The following is a 12,546-nucleotide window of genomic DNA, read 5'->3' as shown; positions in this document are numbered from 1 at the left end:
CTAGATGTGGCATGCCATGGGGTCATGGTCCTGGGCGTCCCCGTGAATGGAGCTCATCCAGTAGACATCACTGACATTCATGTAGCAGCAGCGCATCTGACTCTAGGCATGGATGTGCCAATGCAACTCCTGGCAGAGCCAGTTCTAGTGGTCATGGATGACAACAATGGACTGCCACTTCTACCATGCAGGGCTCACACCTTTCTGACATACCAAGACATAGAGCCAGCACAGAGCTTGGATGTGTTCATGCAGACACTCTCACACCCATTTCACCTGGAGGACCCCTACAGACACACACACAGCAGTTAACTCATTTTGTCTCCCCGGCCATTTGGTAGTTTATCCAAATGTCTGCCTGCTTCTCTTTCTTACTCACACACACTCACCGACCTTTTGTGTCAGCCTAGACTTCCTGGCTCCCCACACAACACCATGTGCAAGTGATGATAACTGTGCCATATTCCTGTTTTCTGTCTTTTGGATTCATTGATGCATAAGCTTTGTGTCTGATGCTCAGTGTGCATAGCTTAGTGCTTAGTATATTTGTATTTGTGATGTTGAATTGATAATTGCACCTTTGACTTATATTGGCCTTGGAAAGTTAGACAGTTGATAGTATCACAATTTACTGACTTTATAGTTATAGTGAATGATCTTGTGAGGGTTGTGAAGTCGGACAGTGCAATATGTATCATTACTTTCTAACTTCTGTAATGATTTTCCAGTACAAATGTAGGAGAGTGGCCTAATGGTTAAGGTGTCAAGGGATAATTGGCTAAGCTTAAAATGGCTTACAAGGGCAGTTAGCTTAGTACTAATCTATGAACCTCTATCTATGACATGCGGTGATCATCAGTACTTTTGTGAGGTATGACTGTGTATGAATCTTTGATGCCTGAGGCCTGCTACTTAGTAATGGACACATATAAGTCAAATAAGTCTCTGCTGTCATATGTTAAGGTAGTTTCTGTACAAATCTCCCACCTTTTACTTGGTTACACTACCATCTAATGAAATACAAGGATATGCCACACATTCCTATTATTAAACAATACAGTCCAGGTTCAGGACTTAATTTGTAAATGCAGCAGTTGCCAGAGTTTTAGTTCAGGGCTGACTCTTGTCTGATGCAAGCAGTACACAGCCAATACATGGGGAGGGAAAGGTTGTTTTGAGTAGCCTGTCATCAATGTTACTGTATGTATGTGAGTAGGAGAAAGGATTTAGGCCCCTAGGTGGTGAGTGAGTATGCTATGCATTGTCTCTTAGCCAATGCAAGGGCATACTAAGCATGCCTACATCTGCCTATACCCACAACAGCTGGTGATTCCCCCTCTGACTCCTCATCTGCCTGTGGCTGTGGTGACTTTAGCAATGGTGGTGGGATGTGTGCCCCTCTCCCTTGCTGATCCTGCTGAAGCTGTTTCCTCAGGATGATGATGTTGTGTAGCATGGCAAATGCTGTGAATATTACTGTACATGTTTAGGATTGCACTGCAGGGCTCCCCACGATGTATCTAGGCACCAGAACCATGACTTCAGCAGCCCAAACACACACTCTGTGATATTTCTGGTTTGAGCATGTAACTCATTACGAAGTTCTTCTGTGGGTGTGTGTGCATTTTTGATGGGTGTCATCAGCCACAGTTCCAGTTCTTAGGCTGCATCCCCCATTAAATCACCCTGTAGTATATCCCCTCTAGCAAACCTCTCGTAATGTTGGGAAGTGTGCCAGATATGTGAGTCATGATAACTGCCAGGGTTGCCAGCACACACATTCAAAGTGATTCCCTTGGTATTACATATGGCTTGGCAGTTGACAGATTGGTAACCTTTTCTGTTTATGTAGAGCCTGCCCAGTTCCCCAGGTGGTACCTTCATTTCTATATGTGTGCACTCTATGATACCTAGTACTTCAGGGTAGTGTGCTACACGGTAGAACTCCTGCATATTTCTGGTCCTCTTTTCAGAATTACGGGGAAAATGTATGTGGTCACTAGCATTTGGAGCATAACATTCAGGAATTGGTGGGGGATCCTGGATGCTAATGCCTGTGACCCACCCAGCATGCCCCCTGTTGGTCTCGGAAAGGTACCTCTCGCTAAGATTCTAAGGAATACACATACCTTTGCTTCCACTAGGATGGGTTTCCCTCAGCTGGCTCTGGCTCTGAGTTTAGGATGGCAGAGGTCGCAGTGTTCATTTAGTGTGTTCCTGTCCACCTTGTAGCGCTCTACAATTTCCACATCATGTAGGTTGTGAAAATTTAAACCGGGCCTGAAAACTCTTCTCGGCCTAGGCCTATTAGCAGCAGCAGCAACAGTATTGGCTTCAGCAAAGCAGCAGCAGCCCCTAACATTCTGGCAGTGTAGACTCCTTTCCATGGCTGTATTTTAAAAGTTTAAGAATTCGCAGGAAAAACCAGCACAGAGTCTACATGGGTGCATTATAGCTTGCTGAATAGCTCCACCATGTTGGATTGGTTGATTAGCATGCAATTCAGCTGCTTATGCTGTAATTAGCATGCCATGGTATTTGCCTTGGTGGGGCAGAGTTGCCCGCCTCTACACGGTGCTTATGGAATCTAAATTTCATTTCTACCATGTAGGGTTTATTGAATCCCCCTGTTATTTTACTTCAGAAAATGTGTATTGACTCACATTCTCTTATACTGCCTTTGTTTTAACTTAATAGTACTAATATTTAAAAGTGTCCCTGATTGACCCTGATTGTTTCTGGGTTTGTCCCCGATTCCATAAAGATTTGCCGCTGATTGGTTTTGAGCTATGGGGGGGATGGGAGAAGATAAAAAATGAAAATATTTAATCCTACCTGTTCATCCAGTGTTTATATATAAATGAAATAAAAAATGTCAAGTTCTAAAACAAACTAGTTCTGTCACTGTACAGCAGTGAAACTATAGTTGAAGCCATCTAGTTTGAAAGTTATACGAAATTCAGATAAAGAAGAGTTGATAAGTAGCCTCTCCTGGTAATGTGTCACTGAGAATATCTTGTGTAATGTAAGTCTTATGCCTGTTATGTGTGTGTTTGTCCTTCATGACAGTTTTTTTTTGCCAGGAAAATATGTTAATTTTTGGAAAACATTGAGCAGAGAACAAGCTGCATTAATGGGCTATGAGATCCTCACAGCCTTGTCTTACATGTGTTTAGCCACCACAGTGGTAAGTGGAATAGATCTTTGGCTCACATCCCAATAGAGGGAGACGATGATGGCTGTACATCTTACATTATGCATTTTGGTCTGTTCTTGGTATTAGTATTTATTTATAGTAGTGACTGACATCAAAGGCCACTAAAGAGTGGTGTGTTTTCAAATGTGGTACTGTTGACCTCAGATTGCTTCATAGCGGCTATGTTTTTCTTAACCATAGTGCAAGTGGGAAGTTAGAGAAGCACTGTCCCACTTACCTTGCTGCAGTAGGAGATGCAGTGTACCTCTCTAATTATTGTAACGAAATGAGAGATGCTGCACCTCGGGGGAGTGCTGTGCACCTGCCTCATGTAAATGATTGTTCACACTTTTGGCAGTGGATATCTGTGCTATGGTGAACCATTCTTCAACATAATTTAATAATTCCATTTTTCTCAGACAAAAAAGCAACTCTTGTATATACCTCTGTAGTTGGAGAGATGGTGGAGATTGCTTTAACATAATTGAATGGGACCATCCTTTAAGGTTCTTAATTATTTATTTGTTGATTCATTCATTCATTCATTCATTCATTCATTCATTCATTCATGGAAGTGAAAGAGCTTCCTTTTAGTTTCATATTCAGAATGTGTAATAATCCCAGAGGGGCTAGATTATGCTTGTGTGCATTGTCTGCAGCTACTCACAGCCCCTGGGCTACTTACAACTACTGTGTTTGGAATGCTTTGTCATGAACTGGGCATGACATGGTCTGCATAAACCAACCAGTGCTATGAAGACAGGGACATTTTAGTCATCTAATGTTTTGTTGAGTATACAGCTGTAGTTTCCTGTGAAAAATGTTGTTAATGAGTAGAAAGTTTGGAATACCTTTTTTTCCTTTTGTTGTGCTCTGCAAGGTGTTCCATTCCTTCTTCTAGGCACAGATCCGTAGGTTGGGTGTTAGCACTGTTTTCATATATCAAGTGTTTGCTACATTATGTTTAACTGTTTGATGTCAGTCTGAAGTTTTGGCAATAATGATCAGCACAAAGAAGTAATACTTTGCTTTAAAAAAAAATGTTAAATATATTACTACTGTGCATGGCAAAAATGTGTTGGTAGATGTACTTTACTAACCATTAGTGATGGAGTATCCAGTAACAGTGATGCACATTTTTGCATTTTTGATGTTTTTCAGAAGAATCTTTAATCCTCCTTACTCATCTAATGTTCATATCTAAAAGAAATGAAAATGTCAAGTTCTAAAAGCAAACTAGTTCTGCCTCTGTACAGCAGTAAAACTGTAGTTGAAGCTTCTGGTGTGGAAGGTGGAAGATGCTCAAGTGAAGCAGATGGGATAGGAAGATCTTCCACTGATCTATATGAAAAGAACGGCTACCCTGACTTCATATACTTGAATGCAGCAACAGTGTTTCAGGCCTTGCATGTTGAGAAACCTCCAGACAGAAGATTAATAACTTACAGAGCTAATGCCTCCTCTGCACAAGATATGCCATCGGTACCAGAGTTCAGAAATAACAAATTGCAACTCCTGTGCTATGAACTAGCATTTAGTGCTTTAAAGTGTAAGTTTAACTTTGGTTACAATTCTGAGTACAACAGCTGTTCGGTTAATGTTATTGATAATAACAAGGGTACCATAAATTGTAAATAGCTTTGTTGTTTTTGGCAGTTGAACCAAAGGTTAAGTTTGAGATCTGTAGCTCCTGTGGTACAGAGATTGATTCCCTCAACTTTCATTTGCCTCCTCTGTGACCTTGAGCAAGTCACTTAACCAGACATTGATCCTGGGTTGTCCCGTGAAAAGGGACTGTGTCTCCAGTGGGCCTAACTGGTTAACAAGTAGGGTTATTATTATTAGTTAGTTTTTGCAGCTGCAGAAATATAGCAAACTATCAATGTGAAATTGTTCAATCTTGCCGTTTGTTCTTACACACGGGTTCGGAGCCTGTCGGCCGCATCACCAGCTCCGCATCTTCGAGAAAGCTCGAGGCACAGTAATATCCCATGATCCTCAGGTGCTAACCCTCAGATCTAGTTTGCCGCTAGCAGCAGTTCGCATATGAGAGGCTCGGGCCAGTATATTTTTCTATATTTTTTCTATATTTTTTCATTTAGTAGACTTATAGTTAATTCTTAGTGTTTAAAATAAGTAATATAGTATAGGAGTGTTATTTGAGAGTGTATTTAGGTAGATTCGATAGTTTAATTTTTACTAGTTAAGGCCTGCATTTTTTTCTGTCAGGATTGACAGTATTTTACATAATTCTTTGTAAATTTTTGCCTTAACTCTTCTTATATATATGTATATATATATATATATATATATATATATATATATTATAGTGTGCTGTGTTTTGGATTTTCTATAATATACTAGGTTAGAATTAAACTGTTGGTTTATTATAATTATTATTATTATTCTAGACTTTTAAATTTTTACACTTAGATTTATATAGTGTGTTTCTTTAAGTGTGCTGTGTTTTTGGACATATACTATATATTCAAAATGTCAGAGAAAGCCAAATCAGGCTTTAAGAGATGTCAGTGCGGACAGAAGATGTCTATTACTGATAACCACTCATCCTGCGTCTACTGTCTTGGCCCTCTCCACTTGCAGGAAGACTGTTCCATTTGTCATTCCTTTAGTGGGAGGGTCATGCTGGAAAGACGCAGGAAGTTGGTTGACAGAGGGTTGCTTAAACCCAAATTTCAAGAGGCCCTGGACAAGGCTGAACAAGTATCCAAGTCTTCGAAGGGGTCGAAGTCTTCAAGAGTGTCGGAGCCCAAGTCATCGGCTCCAAGCACCTCTTTCCAGATTCGGATGCCGGCTGCTATGACCTCGGTGCCAGGCGTCGAGCGTTTATCTCTGATCGAGACTCAGGTCTTGGAGCCGGTGTCAGAGGTACCACCGCCTTCTATCCTTTGCTCGGTGACGGCTTCGGCCCCTTCGACCCATTCTTCGAGGCTGCTTTCCGACTCCGATGTGGACCGAGTGGTACAGAAGCTTATGGAGAACTCGTCTCTGTCCAAACTAATCGAGGTTTCGTCCCAGCTGGTTTCGAAACTCGAGACTATTCCTGTCCCCTCGACACTTCCTCCTCCGAGACCCGTCGAGTCATCGGAGCTAGGAATCGAAGAACCGATGATCGTAGAGCCTTCGGTACCGAAGCCTCCAGTAGCGCTATCGGCCCCGTTGACCTCGACTTGTTCGGAACCAGCCGGAGAGTCTCGGAGCCGAAGATCTTTCCTAGGTTGCGGGGGGGGGGGACAGTTGAACCGAGATGTCGGTTCCGACTCTTCCCCTCGGTACCTCGGCTCAGATCAGTTCGGATCCATCCTCGGTGTCGGAGCCCGTGGTCCCGATCCCGGAGAAACGACCACCTTCTTCGGATCGGGTCGGATCTTCGGATCGGGGCACCGGTGCCTTTGACATCATGAGGAAGGTCTTGTCTGATCAGACACATACATCATCAGTATCTTCTTCTCCTTCCTCAAAAGGTCCGCGTTCTGCTTCTGTGCCTTCGGCCTTTACCAAGCGCCGAGACTCAATGCCTCAGACAGCCCCACAGGGCGACCCTGGTTCCTCGGATGCATCCCCAGAAGCCCGCGCTGAGGATGTTCCGAGGAAATGATTGTGCAAGAGGAGGCACATTGATTCCCCCCAGGAATCTCTCACATCTGATACCGATTTAGATGAAGCAGAAGGGTCCCCACGGTCCCCCTCTGAAGATGTCTCGTTTGCGGACATTTTGGAAATCCTAAAACAGAGGGGAGACTGGCAAACCCTTACCCCTTCTGTGGATGAATCGGTCTTGCTGAAGGCATTTGGGGCTCAACCTTCTACCTCCTGGGTGACCCCGCCATTTGACGAACTCATGGATCTAATAGCCCGGAGGGCTTGGGAAATGCCCGATACAGTGGAACCAGTCCCCCGGAAGCCAAACAAGTACATGACGGCCCCCCAGGACAAATCTTACCTTACAAAAGGAGTTCCCGTGGATACTATGGTGGTGGCGGCGGCCACTAAGAAGGAAATGTCTGAATCATCTTCCTCTGTCCATTCCCCTAATAAGGATTCTAGGACGATGGACAGGTATGGGAAGCGCGTATTTAGTTCTGCGACTTTTTCCATCCGATCGCTCACCTACCTTACGCATTTCATGCGTTTACAGAGAGATCTCATTAAGGAACTGGGAGATACTCTCCAGGAAAACACAGATGCTGCTGTCGCCGAGAAAGTGACAGCGCAACTTAACACTCTAAACTCCATAGTGAACTCGTCCATGAGGCTGATTTCATACGCAGCCGAAGGGTCGAGTAGAGCAGCAGCTTCAGCGATCGCCCTAAGGAGGCAATCCTGGTTGCGCTTATGCTCCTTTGCAGAAGCCTTCAAGTCTTCCTTTGCCAATGCCCCCTTTGATGGTGCCTCCTTGTTTGGGCCCAAAGTAAAGGAGACTCTCACAAGGTGTGAACAAGAAGGGAAGACCCTGTCTGCTGTAGGGGTCCATTTTTCCGCCCCATCTAGACCCTACCCCAAAGGGCAACGAGGCGGAAAAATGTGGTTCCAAAAGACTCAGGGATCCTTTCAGCCCAACCAAAGTGAGGCCCCCCTCCAGAGGCAGAGGAGGGGGAAGAAATGGAAGACGCCACCCAGCCGGCAGAGGGGGTCCGCAAAATCAGGGCGACAGCGATACTTTCTCTGGGAAGCCCTTCCAGCACTCCTGAGTGCAGGCCCGACTGTCCTACTCTGGAGGCAGTCGGGGGTCACTTGGCTTTATACCCAGAGGCCTGGCTAAATCTTACATCAGATTCCTGGGTAAAAAGCATAGTTACCAGAGGCTACAACATTCCATTCATCAGAATGCCACCCAACCCCAAAAAGCTCCCAGACGTTCCACCCAGTCTGCGAGACCAGGCAACCATAGAGATAAGAAGGTTGCTCGAAAACAGAGTCATCCAACCAGTCCCGGCGGACCAAATAGGATCCGGAACTTACTCAAGGTTCTTTTTAGTTCCAGAGAAAACAGGGGACTGGAGGCCAATTTTGGACCTCAGCGAATTAAATGCCTTCGTGAAATGGAAAAGTTCTGGATGGTCACGCTACAGTCAATCCTTCCTTTTCTGCAGGAGGGCGACTGGATGTGCTCTATAGATCTCAAAGACGCATACTACCATATCAAGATGGCCAGGGCGTCCAGAGATCATCTGCGCTTCTGGCTGGGAGCCAGTCATTTCCAGTTTCGCGCTCTGCCCTTTGGTCTCACCGCAGCCCCCAGGGTGTTCACCAAATGCATGGCAGTAGTAGTGTCTTACTTGAGACGAAGGAGATTCCAGGTGTTTCCTTATCTAGACGACTGGCTCCTATCCGCCACCACCGAGTATCGTCTTCTGCAAGCCAGGGATTACACCATCAGCCTCTGCTCCTCGCTAGGCATAACGGTAAATTTTGGAAAGTCTGCCTTATCGCCGTCACAGCGTATCTTATTTATAGGAGCACAGCTAGACACTACCCTGGCTCGAGTTACTCTCCCCCCACCAAGAGTGTCAGACCTCAGATATCAAATTTCGGTCCTTCTGCAAAGCAAGAGAGTCCCTGCGTGACAAATATTAAGAGTACTAGGCTTGATGGCAGCCTCCCTTATCATAGTTCCCTTAGGCAGGATGCATTTGAGGATTCTTCAATGGATGCTATTCGCCCAGTGGTCTTATCGACAGCTTCCACTATCTCACGAAATCTTGATCACGAACTCTTGCAAAAAGGATCTCTTGTGGTCGATACACAGTCAAGATCTAACACTAGGACGACCGTTTGTGTTACCCAGACCGGTAGCAACTCTAACCATGGACGCTTCCCTGATAGGGTGGGGGGGATTTTTTCAGGGACAAACAGTCCAAGGTCAATGGTCCAACTTGGAGTACAACCTGCACATCAATGTCCTACAGCTAAGGGCAGTGTTTCTAGCGTTGCAACACTTTCACAAGTCCTTACCTCAGGGAACAGTGACAGTTCAGACAGACAACATGTCAGTAGTCTGGTACATAAACAAGCAAGGGGGAACCAGATCTTACCCGTTATGCAGAGAGGCCCTCAGAATTTGGCAATGGGCAAAGTCCACCGGATGCTTTCTGATAGCAATGCACATCCCGGGGACTTCCAACGTAATCGCGGACAGGCTGAGCAGAGCCATCCTGTTCCCTCACGAGTGGTCCCTCAAACTTCAAGTGGCGGAAGAGATCTTCCACAGATGGGGCCAGCCTTGCTGCGACCTGTTTGCATCCCCATTGAATGCCAAATGCAGAAGCTACTTTGCCCTGTTACCCCCTCGGGGGGTGTCCCCAGGGACGCACTGGCACACGATTGGCCCCCGGGTCTCCTTTGCGCCTTTCCTCCTGTTCCACTAATTCCCAGGTTCTTGCAGAAAGCCAAACGTCTGGAGAGGACCATAATACTGATAGCCCCATTCTGGCCTCGACAAATCTGGTTTCCCTTCCTTCAATCTCATCAAGTGGAGGAACCATGGATTCTGGACCCGGAGCCAGACCTGTTGACACATTCGTCGGGAGTTCCTCACACCTTCCTCAAGTCCCTCAAACTGACAGCTTGGCTGCTCTGCTTCCCATCTTAGCCAGGTCGGAGTTACTATCCCCTGCAGTACAACAAATTATTGTATCTTCTCACAAACCATCTACAAGGAAATTGTACAACAGCAAATGGAACCGTTTTGCGCACTGGGCCTCCAAACAAGGTATAGATCCATTCTGGGCTCCAGTACACAAGATACTAGATTTCCTTACCACACTTTTTCAAGAAGGTGCATCAACGTCCACAATAAGGGTACAACTGGCGGCTGTATCCAATTTTCATGTTGGTCGGGGAGATAGTTCTCTTTTGTCCCACAAGCTTTGTAAAGCTTTTATGAAAGGTACCTTTCACCTCCGTCCCCTCTTTCATAATCCAGCAGCCCCTTGGAATCTTAATCTCATGCTGTCACAACTCATGTTGCCCCCATTCGAACCAGCAGCCACAACCCTGTTAAAATTTCTTTCGTGGAAAACACTCTTTCTGGTTGCCATCACTTCCGCCAGGAGAGTTTCAGAGTTGCAGGCTCTATCTATCCGACCCCCGTACATGATTTTTCACCCAGATAGAGTAACCTTGCACACCAGTCCGTCCTTCCTTCCAAAGGTTTGTTCGATTCAAAACATCAATCAATCTATCGAACTACCTACCTTCTTCAAAAACCACTCAAATAAGTTAGAATACACACTGCACAAATTGGACGTCCACAGGCAACTGAGATTTTACTTACACAGGACAAAAGAGTACAGAAAGTCAGACCAGCTATTTGTCTCATATGCTGACCAAAGGAAAGGACAGGCAGTAACGAAGGTTACCTTATCCAAATGGCTCTCAGACTGCATAAATTTTGTATATGCTGAATCGAAACAACAACTCCCTTTCAAACCCAGAGCTCATTCTACAAGGGCGATCGCTAACTCTTCAGCCCATACCGCTCGTTTGCCTTTAGATACCATTTGTGCAGCGGCAAATTGGGCAAAACCACATACTTTTATCGTCCACTATAAACTAGACAAAAACTCCAGGGATAGGGCGACGTTTGGTTCCACTGTACTCAGGAATGTTCTCCCCTGAGCCACCCAGGAAAAAGGTGCTAGGGACGCTACCCGTGTGTAAGAACAAACGGCGAGATTGAACAATTTCACATTAAGAAGTTATGTCCTTACCATAACGTTCCATGTGAATTGTTCATCTTGCCTTTGTTCTTACATTCCCCCCCTCCATCCCCCGTCCTGCGGTCTGGGAGAACGGGTTCAACTGAATTCTTGTTCAGTCTTCTCTAGACATTGTTAGCATTCAGCTTATTCTTGTGCATTAGTAATGGCATCTTTTCTCCTCTATTTGAGGGCAGGGTTCCAGACAGTGTGTAGTGTTTGTTCTAAGTGTTCAGGACACAGTTCTAGAGGGATTCTTCTGGTATAGCAAACTAGATCTGAGGGTTAGCACCTGAGGATCATGGGATATTACTGTGCCTCGAGCTTTCTCAAAGATGCAGAGCTGGTGATGCGGCCGACTCGGAGCCGAGGATCGGCTCCGAACCCGTGCGTAAGAACAAAGGCGAGATGAACAATTCACATGGAACGTTATGGTAAGGACATAACTTCTTATTTACTTAACCAGTCCAACTAGCAGAGTTGTTCATTAGATATTCCTGTACTGTTTCATTGCACTGTATATTCCACATATATATTTTTTAATACACTTACTTTCTATTTGGTCTCCAGTTATAAGCTAACAAACTGCAAACTTCTGCAAGTTTCTCAGTTTCACATAGAATTTATAGTCTTTCTGTATTTCACAGTACCTCTTCAACACATCATACCTTTTTTTCCATCTCCTCTGCTTGGGTGGCTTCTTGTAGCCTTCCATTCTTTTTATTTCCTTCTTTTCTGACTTTCAATCCATTCCTTCTTTATTTATTTGCAATACCATCTTCCCACTTTCTTTGTTTTTTTTTTCCAAGTTATCCCCCCCACCTTCCCAGCCTTCTCAACCTCAGCTTTTCTAGTATGGTTCTTAAGGTTTTCCTTTTTGCCCCCCCCCCCCGCCTCTTTCCAGTTCTTTGCTAGGCTATGATCAGTATTTGTGCTCTGATTGTTTTGTCCATTCTGTAATCCAAATAAGCAAAGTTCTCTTCTGTTTTCTGTTTTGAGATCCCAGATCTGATTCTCCATCTGGCTGTTTGCCCATGTGGAGCGCAAAAGCAAAGGGATTGTACATGTGTTTCTCAATATCTTAAACATCTTACCTCTTTTCATGTTTTACTTATTTTGATATTGAAGAGTGGTATCATATAATCTGTATAGAATTCATGTTTGCTGGGTGTATCTGTTTGTCTCTTCCCATATTGCTCAACCGTTTCCCACCTACTGTTTCGCTCCATTTTTCCATTCAGTTTATCTACATCTTCTTTGTCTTTTTTTTCTGAGTTCTTATTTGTCAGCATAGCTATATCTTTGGTTTCCAATTTTCCCGTTTTCAGAACAACATCCTCTTCTTGGATTTAACTTCCTTTGATCTTGACGTGCTTCTCTATTTCCTTCAAAATCTCTTCATTGTTCTTCTTAATTAGCTCACTTTCCATTCCTCCCGTACTTATTCTTATAGTCTTTCTCCTTTGAATATAATTTTCCCAGTTTCTGTATTTTAACATGACTTAATTTAGTCACTCCAATCAGTTACAGTCTTTTTCTTCTCTGGCCCTCAGTCCATCCCATTCCCATCTTCTCTTTAACGTATTCTCTTTCTAGTCCTTTTTTCCAATACTGCCCCTGTTATTTTTG

The 12,546-nt window shown here is 44.4% G+C and overlaps 1 protein-coding gene across 1 annotated transcript in view; it reads left to right on the top strand.

Moving 5' to 3' along the window:
- The first annotated feature begins 4,361 nt into the window (after window positions 1–4,361).
- Window positions 4,362–12,546, top strand: part of NSUN7 (NOP2/Sun RNA methyltransferase family member 7) — a 1,092,683-nt gene continuing 1,084,498 nt past the window's right edge. The window contains exon 1 of the mRNA XM_044061490.1: window positions 4,362–4,745. Coding sequence (XP_043917425.1) covers window positions 4,406–4,745 — 340 coding nt within the window. The 5' untranslated portion in view covers window positions 4,362–4,405. The remainder of the gene's footprint in view (window positions 4,746–12,546) is intronic.

This window comes from Protopterus annectens, chromosome 2.part0 (genome assembly GCF_019279795.1).
Source record: "Protopterus annectens isolate FY-2018-M chromosome 2.part0, PAN1.0, whole genome shotgun sequence".
NCBI lineage: Eukaryota > Metazoa > Chordata > Ceratodontiformes > Protopteridae > Protopterus > Protopterus annectens.
The sequence above is the reverse complement of the archived record's forward strand: the minus strand, read 5'-3'. Positions and strand labels throughout refer to the sequence as shown.